We start from the raw sequence: 20,682 nt of genomic DNA, 5'->3' as shown, positions 1-20,682 counted from the left end.
AAATGTCAAACACGTAAGAACACATCAAACTCTCACTGACACCTTATACGTAATAACTAGTTCAATAAACTCAAATTAACATAATCCATTGGTATCCTCTGGATATTCACATGAAAATGAAGTTAAGCTTTTTGGAGACTGGTGTTTATCCATCGATTCTTCTATCACATAAAGTATTTTCTCTGCATGAGGAGCTTTGTGATGTTTATTTTAAAGGAAATCTACCATCAAAATCAAGCATGATAAATCAGGGGCACTTACTCATAGATCCAGGTGACTGTGTTAATATTCTAATATTTGTTATCTCTGGCTTTCCTTATATAGAATGTAACGACGTGTCAGCACAGAGAGCTTCTGGTAACACGCCCAGAGCCCTTCAGACTCATTAGCATACTTTAAAAGTTGTAGAAGGATAATAATAATACCACAGTCGTGGTGCCTGGTTCTATGAGGAAGTGTAAAAGGTTTATCATGTTTGATGGCAGATTTTCTTAAGGTCTTATACACACAACTCCATACAACTCAAAGCTAAAGGCTAGGTTCACATCTGCACTGTTTAAAATGTAAGGCCTAAAAAATGTCATTGACTCTAAAGGGTTTTTGTTATTTTTTTTTGTTCTATGATATTCAGTATACCCTAAGAGAAATGCTCCACAATCATTGGGCAATTACAGATGTGTCATTATCCTTCAGGATTGCCTTTAGAGAGGATATTATACAAAAGCTATGGGCTGGTTAAATCATTCATCTCTAAGGCCACTATCCTTACAAAGCCATATTTATTAGATACAAAAAAATAGTAATAATTACTTATTTAATTTCCTTTAGTAGTCTCGTAATCTATTTCTAGCCACCATTTATACACATCTTACAGCTTCTGAATTCTGCCTGTCACTTCCGGATCATACCTGGAAATCAGATTCATTAAAATCATATGGGACATTCCATCCAATCTTTCCAAATTTCCTCCTCTCCTGCACCACAGCATGAAAGAAGGCCAGCACATAGACCAGGGATTTAAAGGCTGGATGTTGGCAAGCGTCAAGAGCTTCGTGAGAGATCTTGAAGTACGTAGCCCTCATATTCAGCTTTAGGCCATTAGGCGGTTCTGTAACAACCTGTAAGGAAACAGAGAACATTTAAACTATGTAAAATAATTGATCTAACTCTACTTACTTATCTTCTGTTACATTTCCATGATGTTGACTATATAGATATTTGATTTTGGAAACTAGAACCTACTTATTAACACAATGGCGCAGATTTATTAACTGGCTTGTGTCAGTTTTCTTTTTTTCCCGCTTTTTTATCTACAGAACAAACCTTGAGGGATTTCTGAAGTATCCCAATAGGAAAGTCTTTGGTGGGATCTGTAGTGAGCCATAGACGGAAGTCTGGATGTGGTTTCCTTATCATCTCCAGGGCTTTCTCCAAATCTTTGAGCCACTTCACCAACAAGTGGCAGTTCTGTAACATAAGCCACTGGCCACGAGACACTGCTGTTTCCAAGAGCTGAAGCGCAACCTATCACGAGAAAAGTAACATGCAAATTAACTACTTTGTTAAGATATCGGTGTGTTAGGTGTGCTCACACGAAGAGGACAGTAGAAAAGGACTAGGAACTTCTCCAAAATTTCTGGCTTGGGCAAATCATGGCCATGGTTTGAGTGAGCTCCCTGAAGTAGATGGAGCTGGCACACTGCCAAAAAACACATCCTTGTGAATGTAGCCATAGGTCCCTTTCACACACACATGGTCAGGACACGGCAGGAGAGGTGGAGATGTGACCCCTCTACATGAGTGCCATGTACCGTGCCATGCACAATGCACTTCTATGGCAGTCGTATTGTAGCTGCTGTTCGTACAGCTAGCATACGGCCGCCATAAACACATGTGCCTAAGGGGTCCTAAGGGGTCTTAGATTATCTGACATCTGATGTTCAAAGAACAATAAAATCATTTCAAAGCTGAGAGGATCCTGAATTTAGACACAACCTACACATCATGGCCTTTGAAGAAAACCTGCAGACAACTAGTCAAGTTACTTACCTTCTCCTGTCCTTGCCCCATTGCAAGGAACTTAAGGCGATTTCCTCCAAATCCTGACCTTTCTGCCAATTTCATGAGGTCACTAGCAGGATCAGACCCAGGACTCAGGATAAAGACAATAGGTGAAGTTGGAACACTCTGTTCAAATATAGCTTCAAAGCTTATGACTGGCGGCTGTACATATCTAGGGGTGATAAAAATGTACAATGTATATATAGCATGGTATGTACATGTTATACCAAAAATATCTATTTTACTATACATTATGTACTATGATCTATCTGCCTTCTGCATATTAAAAGACATCTGACAAAATGGAAAACTGCACTGTAAATTCTAGAGTTTTTGTAATATTACAGGAACTTAAAAATAGATGTCTGGGTGTATTTACACTGCAGTGTACATTGGAGGTATATGTCAGGTGTTTGTATTGTGTATACATACTGGGGCATACATCATCAATCCATACTTCAGTGCCTCTGTCCGAAATAGTGTGGAATAGGACTATAATATACATCCTTAAAGGAAACCTACCACTTCTGACCTATAAATACCGTTACTTTGGGGTATGTAAGCTGATGCTGGAAGTGCTCTTGTTAAGGCAGATAAATCCACAGTTTCGGCAAAATAATCTATTTTTACACTAATCAAATGACGCCATTCGGCGCACCTGTGCCCCTGACACAGGAGGCTCGGCGCTTGGTCACGATCATGAGAATTTTATATTAAAAAACACATTATAAAATAACAATAATAGAGGAAATATCTCAAAAGCACATATTTAGCTGTTACATTATTATAATGGCTATTACTATGACAACTGGCTTGCCATCACAATTAAAGCATGCTGGGATACAGGTTAAAGGCCCAGAGGCATTAATTTGAGCAGTTTACACCAAAATTTGGTTTATATGGATGATATAATTTATGATCTCAAAAGAAAATGACTCTCGGGTATTGCATCAGTCCTTTGCACCAGTTATTGTAAGCCAAATCAACAAGTGGTCAAACCAGCAGAACAGATGCAAATCCATTATAACCATTACATCTTCTCTATAGGTTTGGCTCATAATAACCAGTATAAAAAACATATGAAATATCTGAGTTGTGAACTGCCCCTTCGCTATGTATGTACTCACTTCTCTCCCATGGTGACAGTCACGTAGTCAGTCACAGCTCTGTAGACGCGGTCTACTCGGAAGCATCGCAGGAGAAGCAGTTTTTGAAAGGTCGAGAGTTTGTCATTGTAGTTTAATGGTAAGGGGTATTGTTCAGGAGTATCCAGGTCATACCACTGAATGAAAGAAAGTGACATACCTCAGGTTTTTGGCGATTCAGCAGGAAAATATACTAGAAAATGATTATACATATCTGAAATGGTTCCACCTTTTTTATTATAAAACAGCTACAATATAGGGCTATTTAGGATAGAAATTAGCGGTATATTACTAGGATATGCCAGCAATGCAAAGGTAAGGAAGACCCCTGAATGGACTTTGATGAAATTACAGGAGGCTATGTTGCCAATGTCTATCCTGAGACTCCTTTAAAATGCAACGGCTTGTTACTGTTTGAGCTAAAATAAAAAGGACTCATTGTCCATAATTTTATATATATATACCGTATATACTCAAGTATAATTGAGTTTTTCAGCACAAAATTTGTGCTCAAAAACCCTAACTCGGCTTATATTCGAGTCTATGAAAAATTAAGACTGTACCTCACCTTTCCGATGTCCCCTTCGGGTTCTCCCGGTTGTCTTCGGGTACCCTCGCGATGCCGGCGGCTCACAAACAATGACGTCAGCAAGCGACTGATGTCAGCTTGTGTGCCATCCGAGCGCGAAGACCCGAAGAGGAGCGGAATACTGCAGGGGGCAGTCAGGCCGCACACTGCAGGGGGCAGGCAGGCCGCACACTGCAGGGGGAAGGCAGGCCGCACACTGCAGGGGGAAGGCAGGCCGCACACTGCAGGGGGCTGGCAGGCCGCACACTGCAGGGGGCTGGCAGGCCGTTTTCGACAGGGGCTGGCGGGTTATATACTACAGGGGCTAGCTGGCTATAAACTACAGGGGCTGGCTGGCTATATACTACAGGGGCTGGCTGGCTATATACTACAGGGGCCGGAAGGCTTTATACTACAGGGGGCTTGCTGGTTATATACTGGGAGACTGTGACCAATGCATTTCCCACCCTCGGCTTATACTCAAGTAAATACGTTTTCCCAGTTGTTTGTGTTAAAATTGGGTACCCTGGCTTATACTCGGGTCAGCTTATACTCGAGTATACACGGTATATATATAATATATATACACTCACCGGCCACTTTATTAGGTACACCATGCTAGTAACGGGTTAGACCCCCTTTTGCCTTCAGAACTGCCTCAATTCTTCGTGGCATAGATTCAACAAGGTGCTGGAAGCATTCCTCAGAGATTTTGGTCCATATTGACATGATGGCATCACACAGTTGCCGCAGATTTGTCGGCTGCACATCCATGATGCGAATCTCCCGTTCCACCACATCCCAAAGATGCTCTATTGGATTGACATCTGGTGACTGTGGAGGCCATTTGAGTACAGTGAACTCATTGTCATGTTCAAGAAACCAGTCTGAGATGATTCCAGCTTTATGACATGGCGCATTATCCTGCTGAAAGTAGCCATCAGATGTTGGGTACATTGTGGTCATAAAGGGATGGACATGGTCAGCAACAATACTCAGGTAGGCTGTGGCATTGCAACGATGCTCAATTGGTACCAAGGGGCCCAAAGAGTGCCAAGAAAATATTCCCCACACCATGACACCACCACCACCAGCCTGAACCGTTGATACAAGGCAGGATGGATCCATGCTTTCATGTTGTTGACGCCAAATTCTGACCCTACCATCCGAATGTCACAGCAGAAATCGATACTCATCAGACCAGGCAACGTTTTTCCAATCTTCTACTGTCCAAATTCGATGAGCTTGTGCAAATTGTAGCTTCAGTTTCCTGTTCTTAGCTGAAAGGAGTGGCACCCGGTGTGGTCTTCTGCTGCTGTAGCCCATCGGCCTCAAAGTTTGACGTACTGTGTGTTCAGAGATGCTCTTCTGCCTACCTTGGTTGTAACGGGTGGCGATTTGAGTCACTGTTGCCTTTCTATCAGCTTGAACCAGTCTGCCCATTCTCCTCTGACCTCTGGCATCAACAAGGCATTTCCGCCCACAGAACTGCCGCTCACTGGATGTTTTTTCTTTTTCGGACCATTCTCTGTAAACCCTAGAGATGGTTGTGCGTGACAATCCCAGTAGATCAGCAGTTTCTGAAATACTCAGACCAGCCCTTCTGGCACCAACAACCATGCCACGTTCAAAGGCACTCAAATCACCTTTCTTCCCCATACTGATGCTCGGTTTGAACCGCAGGAGATTGTCTTGACCATGTCTACATGCCTAAATGCACTGAGTTGCCGCAATGTGATTGGCTGATTAGAAATTAAGTGTTAACGAGCAGTTGGACAGGTGTACCTAATAAAGTGGCCGGTGAGTGTATATATATATATATATATATATATATATATATATATATATATATATATATATATTATACCCTAAAAAATACTCTATTGTGGGTTATAGTAATACTACAGCCTGGTTGGTGTAATTTTGATGCGAATCTGACACTTACAGCTTTCCATTGTGACTCTTGTCTCTCTACATCATCAGGGAGCGACCCAAACAATGTTGGGAATTGTTCAGATAAGCGCATGATGTCCTCCCATCCTTGGTCAGGGAGCCAAGAGCATGGCTTCTTCCTCCTGCTTTTCTCTAAGGAAATATTTCCTAGAATAAAAGTAAAGATTAGAACCTAATGAATCCAAGCCTGAAATCTCATTGCAAGAACAAATACAATTTATATGTTAAGAAGATGATAGCAATTTAGTTCTTGTACCTTTTAAGAAAAAGTCCAGTTCTTCCTGTGGCACCCTGCCGTCCGCTTGTTCAATCTTGATGGTCATATTGAAAGAAAACAGCAACTTATGTCTTTCAAATAAGCCTGAAAGAAATGGTATATTACTTTGACTAATCTGCAATAGGAAAATATATAATATATGGCTGTGACTGGTAGGACAACTATAAGCTAATGGTAAGATTTCTAATTTCAAGGGAACCTGTCACCAGCTTTTACATCAGTAAACAACATCAACCTAATGTAAGGGTGTGAAATATTCCCTGGAGTCTCACTCATTTATCTATAAAAAAAAATCACTTCTATAGTCACATTCAAATGAGGTGAAGAGAGCCTGAGATGAGTAATACAGAGAGGCTGCAGGGGGAGTGTCATTACAGATGTCTCTATCTTCTAGTTCTGTGGTACCTATAACCATGCTTATGGTGTCATATTAGAGATAAAAAGCTCATCTTTCAAATGGACCCAGAAATATAAGTAGTTAAATAAAAAGGGAGGAATTGCATTTACAACTATACCTTTAACTGCCTGTATCTCCGTTTCTGTAACTCACAGAAGCACAAAGATATAAAGGGTGGCATCTATATCTTTAATATGGTACCAAAGGCTTCCCCCCTATCAATGGAAAACATCCAAGTGTGCATGTGTATGGTGGATGTTCTGAATGCAGCAATAGATACAAGTAGTAGGGGATGCTTTATGTTTTTTAAAGTCCTATTTGAGACAAGTTCCCAAAACTGCAATGGAAAGGGAAGTGATCTTCTAAGGGAGTGATCTTCTCAAAGGCTTTATTCACACAACTTTCAAGGCCATTTCTTGGATGTGAACATCCGTTTTTGGCTTTGTTTAGCCTCGGTTTTGCATCCATGTGTCCATTTTTAAGTAGACAAACTGCAACCATGTGGCAGGCCATATGTTTTTGAGACAATAAATTGCTAGCTTGTGGGTTTGCAAATATCAAGCTGCCAATTGGACCTTAATATAGTGAATGTGGCTGTGCTAGTATTCAGCAGGTTTGGATTTCTGTCTACTTGACAACATTCACCAACATTAATTGCAATGTAGCAGTGCATTTTATGTTGCCTTGCCTCTGTCGCCCTCACTGTGGTGTTTCACTAAAATAGGGCTGCATTAATGTTGGCTAAAAAGGATCATATAATTTATTGCTCTCATATTTAGGTCTATATTAGGTCGGGATAAAGAATAGAGTTTGTAAAAAGCCAACCTGTACAACCGTAGTTATAAACATTGAATGTCAAGGTGTCCATTATGTTTTTCAACCTTTTGCCCAAAATGCCGTCAGGAAGAGACTTCCGCAGAGATAAATCGAAGACAGCCAAGAAAGACGACAAAGAGTACTGATACATGGAGTTAACTAAAGCCATTTCAGAAAGTACAAAGAACAGTATGGCTCCACGCTTGGCAGCTGGTCTGTAACCATCTCGCAATTTATCGATGTCTGAGGCAGTCCGCTCTGCTAATTTCAGTTTTTCAGACACCTAAAAGTATGACATTTATTAATATTGTTAAATCTGCACTTGTTATGTTATTCTTTATGAGCAAATATACAATAACATTTTAGGTGCTGCAGTCCCCCACTATGCATCAAACCTCTTCACTCAGTCACATTTCATAGTTACCTCTGTAGCTTTGGATTTTGTCTCCTCTAGTGTATGGACTAGCTCCACATTGTCCAACATGTTACCGGTGGAAGTGGCGAGCTCTCTCAGCAAAGAGTCTTCCAGATCTTTCAATAGCTTTTTATTCTCACTCGTCTCTTGAATTAAATGTTCTCTTTGTTCTTCTAATTCTCTTCTCTCAAAACCAACAATGACACTGAGCAGCTGATCTTCAAGGCCCTTTAGGGTGACTGAGAAAAAGAATGAAAAAAAGATGTACAGAAAACAATATGGACATATTTATTGAGAACACTCCTGCTATAAATGGCCAGTTACTAGTGACATCTAGTTTCAAGAAAGCAATGAGAATCTGAAGAATGAGAATTAGTTCTGTATTTGATTACCTGTATAATTGATGACCATGGCTTTACCAAACACTGAGGGAGAATACTTTGGATTTGCCAGTTTTGTATTCAGGTAGAGTTTGAAGTTCGGATCGTAGTCAACTTCTTTATCTCCTAGGATGATAAACTGACGACCTTGGGCACCCTTGATATTTTTCTCTAGAACATTGTCAATGACAGGATCAATATATTCATCAACGTCTTGAAAGAGGAAGGGGAAGCCGTATTTAATTGCCATTTCTAATTGCTTTAAGAAATCAGGATCATTAAAAGAGGAAATCTGAAAAAGAAAAAAATATCAATAATTATTTTTTTCTGCGGTCAATGTTAAGTGTGCTTAGTAGCCTAATTTATTCCATTAAAACAGATTAGACAGATGAGAGCTTCAATTACAACAGAATTCAGATTAAAAAGTGAAAGCGATGGTGTTCTTCCAAATAAGCCAAGCTTCACTTTGAGAAAACATATATATAGTATACTCGTATATACTCGAGTATAAGCCAACCCGAGTATAAGCCGAGACCCCCAATTTTACCACCAAAAACTGGGAAAACCTATTGACTCGCATATAAGCCGAGGGTGGGAAATGCAGACCCCCCCCCCCCCAGTATATAGCCAGCAAGCTCCCAGTAGTATACAGCCAGCCCATTCTGCCCCCTGTAGTATACAGCCAGCCCAACACTTAAAAAACAAAAAAAAAGCTTACATACTCACCCTCCGGCGGCTCCGATGCACATCAATGCTCCCCCGATGTCAACGCGGCTCCTCTTCTGGCTTCCCGGTTCCTCTTCTTTCTTTTGTAACAGGCGGCAGGACGCGGTTATGTTATCTGCCAGCAGGCGTCGGCTGCTGCCGACGTCATACTATGCGCCTGCCGGCTGTGAGATAACATGGCCCCGTCCTGCCGCCTGTTACAGAAGAAAGAAGAGGAACCGGGAAGCCAGAAGAGGAGCCAAAATGACATTGGGGGATCGATCGGGGAAGCAGCGCTGCGCATCGGGGCTGCCAGATGGTGAGTATGTAAACTGTTTTTTTTAAGTATTGACTCGTGTATAAGCCGAGTTGAGGTTTTTCAGCACATTTTTTGTGCTGAAAAACTTGGCTTATACACGAGTATATACGGTACATCTTTAAGTGAATGTACCTACATGTGGCTACTACTGGCTAATTATATGGCATTTTGGCAAAATAAAAGAATGATAGACACCTACATGAAGCTTTTTATCTAAATGTGCACCTACCTATTCTTTTAAGAATACAGTCAATGCTGATTATTGATGGCAGAAGTATACTAGCATAGCATACAATGGGGCACATTTACTAAGAATGGTTCAAACTGCAGTAAGTGTGTTTTGCCTGTGTATAATGCTGGGTGCGCCAGATTCATGATTTCTGATGCCCGTTCCTCATGAATCTGGCACTAATGACATAGTGCACCACTTTTTTTCTGGTCTATCTTTACCATGGGGAGTGTGACACACTATTGTCAGACTTGCATGTTAAATCTGGCATATGGTCCATCTAAGCACTGGAACGCCCCCTAATTTGAGTCGCATGTTCCCACAAAAGGGTCGCGTGTGACCCATTTGTGGTGCAGACACTTCTTAAGCAAGCAGTCTGCACTAGAAAGAACGTGCAAAGTCCACCAGAAAACTAGCGCACATCCCTTAGTAAACGTGCCCCAATATGTGCATCTTCTGTTCAGAAAGATCAGAAAAATTAGCTGTACATTTCTGTAATGTCCTCATTACTAAAGTAAGAAAGGAGCAAGGCTGAAAGTCTCGCCCACCAGTCTGCTCCGTCAACACATCCCACTCCCTTTGCCTGATGCACTCTCAAGGCAGCAGAAGAAGTTTCGGCACACAGTGGGAGGAGGAAGTGCTCCTTATAATGTAACAGCCTGTGAAGCTGCAGCACGGAAGGGCTCTGGTAATGTTCCCCAAGAGTCTTTCTAGTTCATTAACACAATTTTAAAAGTTGATTTTAGAAGGATATGGCCATGGATAAATAAAAGAAGATTAGAACAGTCCCGGTGCCTGGTTTATCTACTCATCTACTCTAACTCAAAGTGATCATGAAAAAAATGTAGATTACTTCGTAGATAGTGTACTAGGAAGATTGCTATAGCTCACTTAAAAGGGTATTCCCATCTCGGCATCCACAATTAGTTTATTTCATTTACCATTTATTTTTTTCAATTGGATGTTATAAAAAAAAATTTTGTGGGAAGATAATTTCCTATAAATGTAGCCATGTTGCTCCTTAAAAATGAGATGGTAGTCCTTGGATACGACTACCCTTCCACTGGCAGCAGTGGCCAGACACGTACTATTGAGCCCTGCTGGCCCACTTGGATTCAGAGTTTATTACCACAGGACCAATGTGGGGTAGTAACTCCCAGCCATTTCATATGCAAAATGTTTTTGTTTCTTTATCACTCCAGCAGAGGTGGTTGTATCTAAGGATAACAATCTCGTTTCTAGGGGACAACAGGGCGACATTTATGGTACATTATCTTCTCACAGGTAACTTTTTTTATTAATAACATCCAATTGTAGAAATGTATTTATATGGAAGATGAATTAAATTTATTGTCAATGCCCAGATGAGAAAACCCATTTAAGCTGTCCATACAGTACACATAAGCTAGCAAAACATTTGACTCCCACCCTAGCACTGCATGTGCATGGCTGTCTCCGTGATACAGGGAGGTGGTTGACATGTTACTACCCTTGCATCTTCCTTCAGTGGTTACTATAGAAGAAAAATAATCCAGGCACACCTTAAGGTTACTCCGCTCCTCCTTTCTTTTGATCCAGTTCAGAGCTTGCTGCTGAGGATCAATGCATAGTGGAAAGCGACTTGCTCTAGTGGTGAGTATACCGTTCTGTATGGAGAGTTCATCAGGAGGTAATCCTTCTGAGCCCCACCTGCAGAAAAGTTACAGAGTGAAGTGAATTTGAGAGTTGAATCTGCATGTTCTCATTGTTAGTATAATTGTATTTCCTAAATTGTAGAGCTATTTTATGCAAACAGTAGATCTGATATGCATAACAACGAAGAATCGCAATGGTTGATGTTGTAGAAGCAATAAACAAATAACTTCAAACTAAACATGACCATTTTATCTAGACCAGTTTGAGAAACCCTGGATGTTGTGGGGTGATACTCCTGCTATGGTTTATAGGTAAGTGCTGCATTGATACAGAAGCTACATACGTACTGTGATCATAGGGGGGATAACACAGGACCTTGTTGTATGTGCAACCAGGTCCTGCTGCAAATACAGTTTTACAAGTAGGACAGTAATGTGGGAGATAATACAGATAAGATGAGTCCAACGCAGATGCATCAAAGCATTCCCATACATACAATCTAATTCATTCATTTACTCCACTCTTTATAATAAAGACTAAAGAAAGAGAATTGGTCTACCTGCTAATTTCCACATCATCAGTTAGCAGACTCTCCACCCTAAATGGGTGACTGAGAGGGATTTCACGGTCCAATATGTCCTGCTGCCATCCTGTGTATACCATTTCTTTCCGAAATTCCCAATTGAAGGCGCCTTCATAGCTGAGAAATGCAGAACAAAGCAAACAATCTCCGAGTAACTTGACCCTTCTCTCCTTCAACTCTTCCAAGTCGTTTGTCCACCTTAAATAGTAAAAAAAGAGCATAGTGTCTTTTTCGCTGAAGGTACAGTTGCAATCCCCAGACAGCTGATGTTAGCAGCAACTGATACAGAGAATAGATGCAGGATAAGGTAAGCTCTGTTCCCTGTGTAGTGGTCAGACCAGGTTATTGCAGATGAGCTCCTATTTATTTGAATTTAAAGTTTAGCCTTAACACTTGGGGTGCACAACCCATGACCCACGAGCCGCATGTGGCACAAAGAGCCTTAGTTTGTGGCTCACACTTGACCTGTAGAGTCCAATGTGCACTGCCATCATGGATTGCAGCACTCATTGGTGCAGAAGCCCAGGTCGTAGCGAGAACAGCTGAGCAGTACTCATGTCTCCCGGCTCCTCTCCTGCCACTCTGTTCGGTGTCCGGATGCTGATAGTACGCGGTGGCCAGAGCAAGAGAGAAGCCGGGAGCAGAAAGTACTGTACTGTACACATTGCTCCTTCATCCTCACCTACTCCATGCAGTGCTCTGCTCCTGATGCCAGCGCTTACCATCAGCGCCAGGACAAAGCAGAGCGGTGCCTGGAATTTGAAAGAAGCTGCGGTGTGACTCAGGGAGCAGAAGAGGAGCCAGATGAGGTGAGTATTTTATTATATGATCTGGTCTGGGGTTCTCCGGGCTTGGCAGTCCGGTCTGGGGTTCTCCGGGCTTGGCAGTCCGGTCTGGGGTTCTCCGGGCTTGGCAGTCCGGTCTGGGGTTCTCCGGGCCTGGCAGTCCGGTCTGGGGTTCTCCGGGCCTGGCAGTCCGGTCTGGGGTTCTCCGGGCCTGGCAGTCCGGTCTGGGGTTCTCCGGGCCTGGCAGTCCGGTCTGGGGTTCTCCGGGCCTGGCAGTCCGGTCTGGGGGTCTCCGGGCTTGGCAGTCCGGTCTGGGGGTCTCCGGGCTTGGCAGTCCGGTCTGGGGGTCTCCGGGCCTGGCAGTCCGGTCTGGGGGTCTGCGGGCTTGGCAGTCCGGTCTGGGGGTCTGCGGGCTTGGCAGTCCGGTCTGGGGGTCTGCGGGCTTGGCAGTCCGGTCTGGGGGTCTGCGGGCTTGGCAGTCCGGTCTGGGGGTCTCTAGTATTTGTAGTTTGGTCTGGAGTCTCCAGTATTTCTAGTCTGGTCTGGAGATTTAAGCATTGGTAGCCCAGTCTTGGGTCTCCAGACTTAGTAGTCAAGTCTGGATTTTCAAGTATTATTAGTTAGGTCAGGGGTCTCCATTGTTATCTGCTCTGGGGTCTCCAGTATTATTGTCTGATCTAGGATCTCCAGTATTGTCTGCATTAAGGGTGTCCAGTATTTATGTCTTCTCTGGGAGTATCCAGTATTAATGTCTTCTCTGGGAGTATCCAGTATTAATGTCTTCTCTGGGACTATCCAGTATTAATAAAGCTTGAAAAAGGAAAAAATGTCAGCTTACCTAATGCAATGAATTCACTGTGTGACCACCGGTGCTCGGGAGAGGAGAGGGGGTAGATAAGATCGGTATCGACTAAAACGCGTTGGTCTGTGTACCACACATGCACTTTTTGCATTCATACTATTTGTAATGTAAATCGAGAATTTTTATCTTTATTGGAGTGCTGGAGAACTTTTTTCTTATCCAGTTTTAATGTCTGCTCTGGGATCTCCAGTATTATTATTGCCTGTTTGGGGGTTTCTAGGGTAATTATCTGTCTGTTTTGGGGTTTCTAGGGTAATTATCTGTCTGTTTTGGGGTTTCTAGGGTAATTATCTGTCTGTTTTGGGGTTTCTAGGGTAATTATCTGTCTGTTTTGGGGTATCTCCATTATATATCTCTGCTCTGTGGTCTTAATTTTTACTTTTTTCTCTAGGGGTCTCTGGGGTCTGTATTATTATTTATCACCTGGTCTGGGGTCTGTATTATTATTTATAACCTGGTCTGGGGTCTGTATTATTTATTGTCAGAATGCAGTATTTGGTTTGTGGAGTGGCATTTAGTTCTTTGGTTGTTTGTGCATCTAGAGTACTGGTTACTAGTGAGTGCCCTTGAGGTTAAACAGTATGTCAATGCGGCCCTTCGCGAAACCAAAGATCCAAGAAACTTAAGGTTAACTTTACCTTATATTCTCTGATCCCAAGCCAGAGATCAGTTTATCAGCTGCAATCAGTCTACGCTCCATAATTTCTGCTTCCTCCTGAAGTTTTTGTTTTTCTGTTATGGCAGCTTCATATCTCTCTCCAAGGGTAGTCAATTCACTTTGTATTGTGGCCAATTCAGCTTGAATCCTTTCCAGATCACGCTTACTCATGTGATAGTTGCGTTCCAGTTTTGCTACCTACATAACAGAAATGGTATGTCTTTTTTCTCACATTTTTGTTATCCAACAAAGCACACCCATAGGAGAGGTGAATGAAGTGTGACTGTTAGGGCCATCACTTACATGAACCATCCTGATAACTAGAACTGGGATGGAAGACACCTCTTTTCTTACTCATTGCATGACTGCAGCAAAGAAAAGGTTAAAACGAGCAGCAGTCAATCATTCTATGTGTATGAAGAGAAAGCACACACTCAAACTCAATTCATGCTGCTCTATTCCAACTCATCCTCACTGATGTCATGCAAGGAGTACAGAGGGCTCAGGCGCCACTGGTAGGGCATTCAGCTATCTGTAATTTCTTAACTTCTCTGTATATAAATCCTGAAAATGTGCTGACACCAATTTTTCTCACTAGTAGCCGATTGTGCTATGTTTGTCCTGTCAAAAGCCTGCAAACTGTTTTTTGTCTTGGACTAGGGCCCTTTTATATCTTTAAGCTACTGATACTTACCCACATTGCGGCAGCTCCTCCAAGATAATTGGTGATGGTGATCCCTGTGGCTACATCAATAAAACTGGACAAACAGAGAGGCTACTGTATAGCCTGTCACTGCAACTAGATATCATTTCTGTATCGTAATCTGTGCATATAATCATACATTGGAGGGCTTTATCAATGATTTCCTAAGTTTTTTATATGAAGAAATGGTTGCAATGCTATAGACTGCCTAATATGTTTAGTGCAGTCTATTTACCTTACTGTATACCAATTATGTATGGGATGGGGCCAGGGCCCCACTCTGGGGCTTTATCTGCTCTACTTTGGGTTAATCCAAGCATGGCCCAAACATAGACTACTTTTACGTTGTGGTCACCATTGGAGACAGGGACTAATGTGAGTGATAGTGATCTCTGCACAGCACTAGGTAATAAAGTATCACTATATAAGCAAAAATATAAAGAACAAATAATAGGCAACTTACATTATTATTTAATTATATGTAATTATTCTACATACCTTTTCTCGCTTGGGTTTAATTTCCTTAGCCACATCACAGTAACCCATTACTGCATCAACAAACTTCAACATCCCCAGACCTGCTTTACTAATGGCTTCCATCTCTTCAAATGTGGCATTTAGATTTCTAAGGAATCCTACAAAAATTCCAATAACATGACAGATGATCAAAGCTTACAAAGCGTACTGTAAAATGATATTCCATAAGGATAAAACATAAGCATGTTACCTCTGACTGTCCTGACTTGATTCTGAGTGATGGCATCAAAATCTATTTCCATAAGAGTTTTTAGGAAATTTGGCTCGGCCATCATTCCCTTTGCACTTTTCCAGCTGATCTCCTTAAAGCCCCTCATGACCAGGATACATTCACATACAACCTGTACTGCTCTTGGTGGTTTAGCAAATGTCCTTAAATATAACAACAAAATGAAGTGAAAATTATTTTATTTCAATTTATATAACAATTTAGATATGACATTAACCACTGCAAATGACTCATTCTGAAAAAAACAACAATGTAGCTGTTATATATTGAACTTTGTACAGTGCATATCATGTCTATATCATGAAAATACAACTTTATAAAGAGACGTATAAAGAGAAAAAAATGAGGGAACTACTTCTTCTTGCCATGGTCACCTTTATAAATAGACTCTGAATACAAGTTAATATAAAGGTCATATCATAATATGTTGACATAGAGATTTTCGTTAGTCAAACTTTTAAATGTTTGACATAATACACCATAAAAATAAATAGACACAGTATATGTCTAATATACATTCTATTACTGATATATACCACATATTTTTGTATTGCCATTATAGTCCATCATCACTTACCGTAATCATCAACTATATGGATTCCCTAAAATTGACACTCCACAGTACAGTCACTCACATTGAAAAGCTCACAGCACCCCAAATCAGAAAGGTCCTCACATGTACTTACATCTTCCTTTGATGAGCATAAAGTAAGAGAAAAGCCTTATTCCATGTCATGCTGGACACTTAAGAGAATAACTTAATACTCAAGTTGACAAATATTAAGACTTTATCTGAGCATTCTGTACAAAGCTACAGCCTTCTCATTGCATCTTATTTAGGAGATACTCTGATTTGCAGTAAGACATTGTAGTTTATGATTGATGCAGAAGAAACATTTGCCTCAGTACAGTCTTTTACATTTGGTTTCTTAAAATACAATTTTTGTGTCAAATAAATATCAAAATTAGTATTATTCCACATTATTGCATAGCATCCGATGACAGGTGCTGGATTCTGATCATACAATGCACCTAATATTAGAGGCATAAAAGAGTAGAATAACTTTTTTACAGTATACTTCCAATAAGTTATATTGAGGTAACAATCTAGATGCAGCCTCCTTCACGCATTGCCAATCATATTTCCTGCAACGTTGCCTTTGGTTTCCCCGTACAGTCATCCACATTGCCAGATAAGCAGCCCTTCTCTATGGGTCTGAACATAGGCTTCCCAAGATAATATTAACAAATACAAAACACCTGACAAATATATATCAGGATATAATCTGCTAAACCAATATAATGTGCCAAAGGATTAGATCTATTTACTAGGATGGCAATGGAAACCACAGTCCCCTCATTGGCCTATATTAGATATCCTCATTCAAATGCAATGACCCATTTTATTCCTTTGCTATAGGTGGCCTCGTTTTTAGATTGCACCGCTTTTGGATACATATTATGGGTTCTCTAACAACTTTAAATGTTTTTACCAAACATAACAATTCTGTCATTGATTTTTGCTTTTATATTTTTTATGCAGTATAAAGGGCAGGAACATTCCTTTTTGTTGTCAGTATGATTCCAAGGAATTTCAAAATAAGCATTCTATTTTTACTTTAGCCTAATAAAATAATTTTTTAAAGTCATACGTTTCAGAGACAAGCAGTTATCTCTAGCCCTAAGAGTGAGAGTCAGTTACCTGTATAACATAGTTGGCAATCACTCTACTGCAACAGTTCTCTGGCAAGCAGCTGCTTACAAAACAGAGTGACGAGGGATAATACTGGGGGCACAATCATTCCAAATTAGAGTTTGATAAAGGAACAGGTCTTCCTTATAATGCAACAATTACTGGAGTGTTCTTTTTTATACACTTGTGTTGTTTTGTTTGTAGCAAAAAAATAGATACATTTATAGTTTGGGGACTATGAGTTTGGGGTGTGTTACACACAGTTTTAATCAGCCCTGAACATTTTTAACTGCATCACATGTCTTAAAGTAACACTGTTTCCACTAAAAATAACCTCATTTGGTACAACACATACATTGGGAGAAACTGACAGAAAAGGCTCTGCCACAAGAAGTTTTTGTAAAGGTAAAGAATTCCAAGTTGTGGAAAACATCATCCTCAGTACTGATGGTTTTAAAGGAATTACATGATCAAATTAGAATTCAGATAGACAGGATATGGGGGAACCTAAGAAGAAGAATATCCCGTACCGTTAAAATATGTTCTATTTCTACAGTGGTGAAGTTCTGTTTCTGTTCAGGTCGCCGCTGCAATGTAGTGATGTGCTGTCTGTGCACAGGTCACACTGATTGCAGTAACTCTCCACTGCAGCGGTCAGTAATTGGTCGCAGTGGAGACTTACAACTATATGTCGCCTCTTCCAATCTGGCAAAGAACAAAAACCGCAGGAACTGGGTTTTCACAACTTGAATGGGACACAATGAAAAGTTACTTTTGGGCTATTTTCTCAGGTTCTACTCTATCCTGCCAGTATTCATTTTATATCCTCTTTTCCAAAATTTACTCTTTTAATTTTTTTTTTTCCATTATTAACATGTATGTATAAAATTAACGTTGCAAAATCCAGATCTGATCATTATTGATTGCATGTTACATTAGTGTGACCTACCTAATCTCCGTTACATCTGACCGGTCCAATTTCTGCAGTTCCAGCTGTGCAGCCTCCAGTATAGGCAAAGCTTCGGCCAAGGCACTCTCTGCCTCCTGCTTCTCCACGGCAATGACTTTATTTTGCTCCTCTATTTCTGCAGCCTTCTCCTCGGCAAGCTTCCTTTTCTCCTCCGCTGTAATTTTACATAAACATTATATGACTTGTAGAAATATAAATGTGTATATATCGCTAAACAAGCAAAAATAGAGAATTTATATACAAAATATATAGATTTATAAAACACAATATAGTGTAAGAATATGTATGACTTCACCATTTCCATGTGTGGTACATGTGAACAAAAAAAAAAAATTTAATCCTATATTGCATCCAGTAAATTTCTAGTTTATATTTGGCCAACCAGACCCACAGCCGATTAATGTGGATAGGTACAGGGGCACTTGGCTCACCTACTGCAGTGTTCACGGATATCTCTTCCAATAATGCTTCACATGCAGCGGATTTCTCTGCTAAAACCACCTTTTGCTCAGCCAGCTTTACATTCAGTTCAGCCAATTGGACAGTAGCTTCCTTCAGCTTGTCTAGACCGCCTTCCAATCTCTTACACTGTGCTACAGTAAAAGAAAAAAAAAAGTGATGGTAAAATGCTGAGGTTTCATAACAGTTAATTAGAAGACGCATGGCTACCTAACACAGTTACATAGGTGTATTTTTAGAAAGTTTCCACAAGAAACTCTTTGACCGTCCCACTGAAACCTTAAAAAGTTCAGCTAAGTTCATATCTCTGTTTGGTCTCTACTTATTCTATTTTTTTATAGAATCCAACATCATATACCAAAAATGCCCAATAGATCCCATTGACAACAATGTGGTTCCAGAGTACTGTCCGTTATTTTCCCAGATAAAAAAGTTGTCTCTTTGTCCATGTAGTAGCCAGAAGCTGTGATTACAGTCGTGACTCCCATTCACTAGCAATGGCAACCTCAGCTACAGTGATAATGCCATGCAACTACAGAGCAAACTGCTTTCAACTCCATGTTCTGTGAAGTCAGCCCCTACTCTGATGTAGCTATTCCATATAAGCTGCTTTACCATAAATATTGAGCCAAAATCAAAAAATTTAAAGAAAATCTACCATAAAAATCAAGAATGATAAACCTGGAACACTTACTTACAGTGGTAATCTTCTTATAATTGTTATCCATGGCCTTCTTTCTTCTAAAATCAACTTATCAAATTGTGCTAATGAAGGGCTCCTGTGGACTGTTACCAGAGCCCCTCCATGCTGCAGATTCACAGGCAAAAAGTGTGCAAAAAGAACTTCCCTCTCCCACTGTGTGCTAAATCTTCCTACATTGCAGTGAGATTACATAAGGCAGAGAGAGAGAACAAGAAAAGTGCTGAGGGAGCAGGGAGTGGGAGACATTGGAAACAACCCTTCATGCTCATTAGCATAATTTTAAAAGTTGATTTTACATGGAGGCCATGGATAACAAATATAAGAAGATTATCTTAGTCACGCTGCCTGGATCTATAACCCTGGTTTATTATGCTTGATTATGCTTTAACCAGTTTTGCCACATTGGCAGAAAAAGATAATAAAGGTAATGCAGTCAGTTTACCATGGCCTTAATATATTCTGACAAAAAGACAGCTGGTCACCAAAAGTTAACTAAAGAAGGCACCCAACAGGACGGTACTTCCGCAAAACCATCAGCTGCATCTGAGGGGAAAACTGGTCATATCAATGTAAGTAAAACACACATATCTATGCTAACCTTGATTCCTATGAAAGCTCATCATTAAAATAGATACTCCTATCTTACCCAGATTAAATTGGTTCTTTTCATCCAATAACTTGGAATATGTGTTGATAAAATCCAGGTAATTTTTTGGCGTGACATAGTTACTTCGTCTTAACTTCCGCTGGAACTTTTTACTAAATTCTCCAACTGAATCATGAACCATAACAACATGGGCAATGACAGGCTCCAAAAGCTGAGGAGGGATCATTTGGTTCTCCCCTGGAATAAAGAATAGAAATATATATATATATATATGTCATAAACCTTGCACATCATGCATACAAGAAATAATAACTAATGACAACTAGAATAGTATAGTCTCATTTGTGTGACAATTTGTTTATATTACTTAAACTTGTAGATCTAACTATTAAATTAGCATACTAGGACTTTTTAATTCTGGCATTGCCCCTAATCAGCTATTTGAAGGAGTTCTGCTTCCGTCAGCTATAACACATCCATCAGTCAAGCGCTTGTACTGCAGCCCCATTCAAGTAAAAGGGGCTGAGCTGCAAAACCAATCACAACCACTATACAATGAAGTAGGTTGTGCAAGGAAGATTGTGAGGAAGCTACAGCGCTCACCCACAAACTGTGTCAGACCCCTGTTGCTCTGATATCAATCACCTATCCTAAGGATAGGTGGTCAATACAAAAATCATGGAGAACCCCTTTAACTTTATTTCAGGATATGTACTATAGTAAAACCACAACTCCAGAACATTTGTGAGTTATAATGTTATTCAGAATAAGAAAGTAATGAGAAATAGATTAAACTCACCTAAAAAGGACTTGGCCACAGCATACAAGGCCTGAGGTGGCCACGGCAAGAACCAGTCGATACCAGTGTTATTCACCAAACCTTAGCGTGAAAACAAAATGTTTAATATTTGATTTTACAGGTAAAATATAAGGTAAAAGTAGTATAAGGGAACCAGCTTTAATTTTTTAGAAAATATTTTAGCTTAAAATAAA

At 40.5% G+C, this 20,682-nt stretch overlaps 1 protein-coding gene across 1 annotated transcript in view; it reads right to left on the bottom strand.

Annotated features, from left to right (window-relative positions):
• DNAH10 (dynein axonemal heavy chain 10) overlaps positions 1-20,682 on the bottom strand; it is a 74,433-nt gene that overhangs the window by 5,372 nt on the left and 48,379 nt on the right. The window contains exons 54-71 of the mRNA XM_072144322.1: positions 20,489-20,569; positions 19,729-19,926; positions 18,352-18,513; positions 17,900-18,074; positions 15,219-15,400; positions 14,990-15,126; positions 13,769-13,986; positions 11,460-11,681; positions 10,807-10,954; positions 8,025-8,304; positions 7,642-7,871; positions 7,227-7,500; positions 5,984-6,088; positions 5,720-5,874; positions 3,189-3,343; positions 2,050-2,233; positions 1,324-1,524; positions 909-1,118 (exon numbers count right to left, since the gene is read on the bottom strand). Coding sequence (XP_072000423.1) covers positions 909-1,118; positions 1,324-1,524; positions 2,050-2,233; positions 3,189-3,343; positions 5,720-5,874; positions 5,984-6,088; positions 7,227-7,500; positions 7,642-7,871; positions 8,025-8,304; positions 10,807-10,954; positions 11,460-11,681; positions 13,769-13,986; positions 14,990-15,126; positions 15,219-15,400; positions 17,900-18,074; positions 18,352-18,513; positions 19,729-19,926; positions 20,489-20,569 — 3,317 coding nt within the window. The remainder of the gene's footprint in view (positions 1-908; positions 1,119-1,323; positions 1,525-2,049; positions 2,234-3,188; positions 3,344-5,719; positions 5,875-5,983; positions 6,089-7,226; positions 7,501-7,641; positions 7,872-8,024; positions 8,305-10,806; positions 10,955-11,459; positions 11,682-13,768; positions 13,987-14,989; positions 15,127-15,218; positions 15,401-17,899; positions 18,075-18,351; positions 18,514-19,728; positions 19,927-20,488; positions 20,570-20,682) is intronic.

Source organism: Engystomops pustulosus, chromosome 1 (genome assembly GCF_040894005.1).
Source record: "Engystomops pustulosus chromosome 1, aEngPut4.maternal, whole genome shotgun sequence".
Taxonomy (NCBI): Eukaryota; Metazoa; Chordata; class Amphibia; order Anura; family Leptodactylidae; genus Engystomops; species Engystomops pustulosus.
The sequence above is the reverse complement of the archived record's forward strand: the minus strand, read 5'-3'. Positions and strand labels throughout refer to the sequence as shown.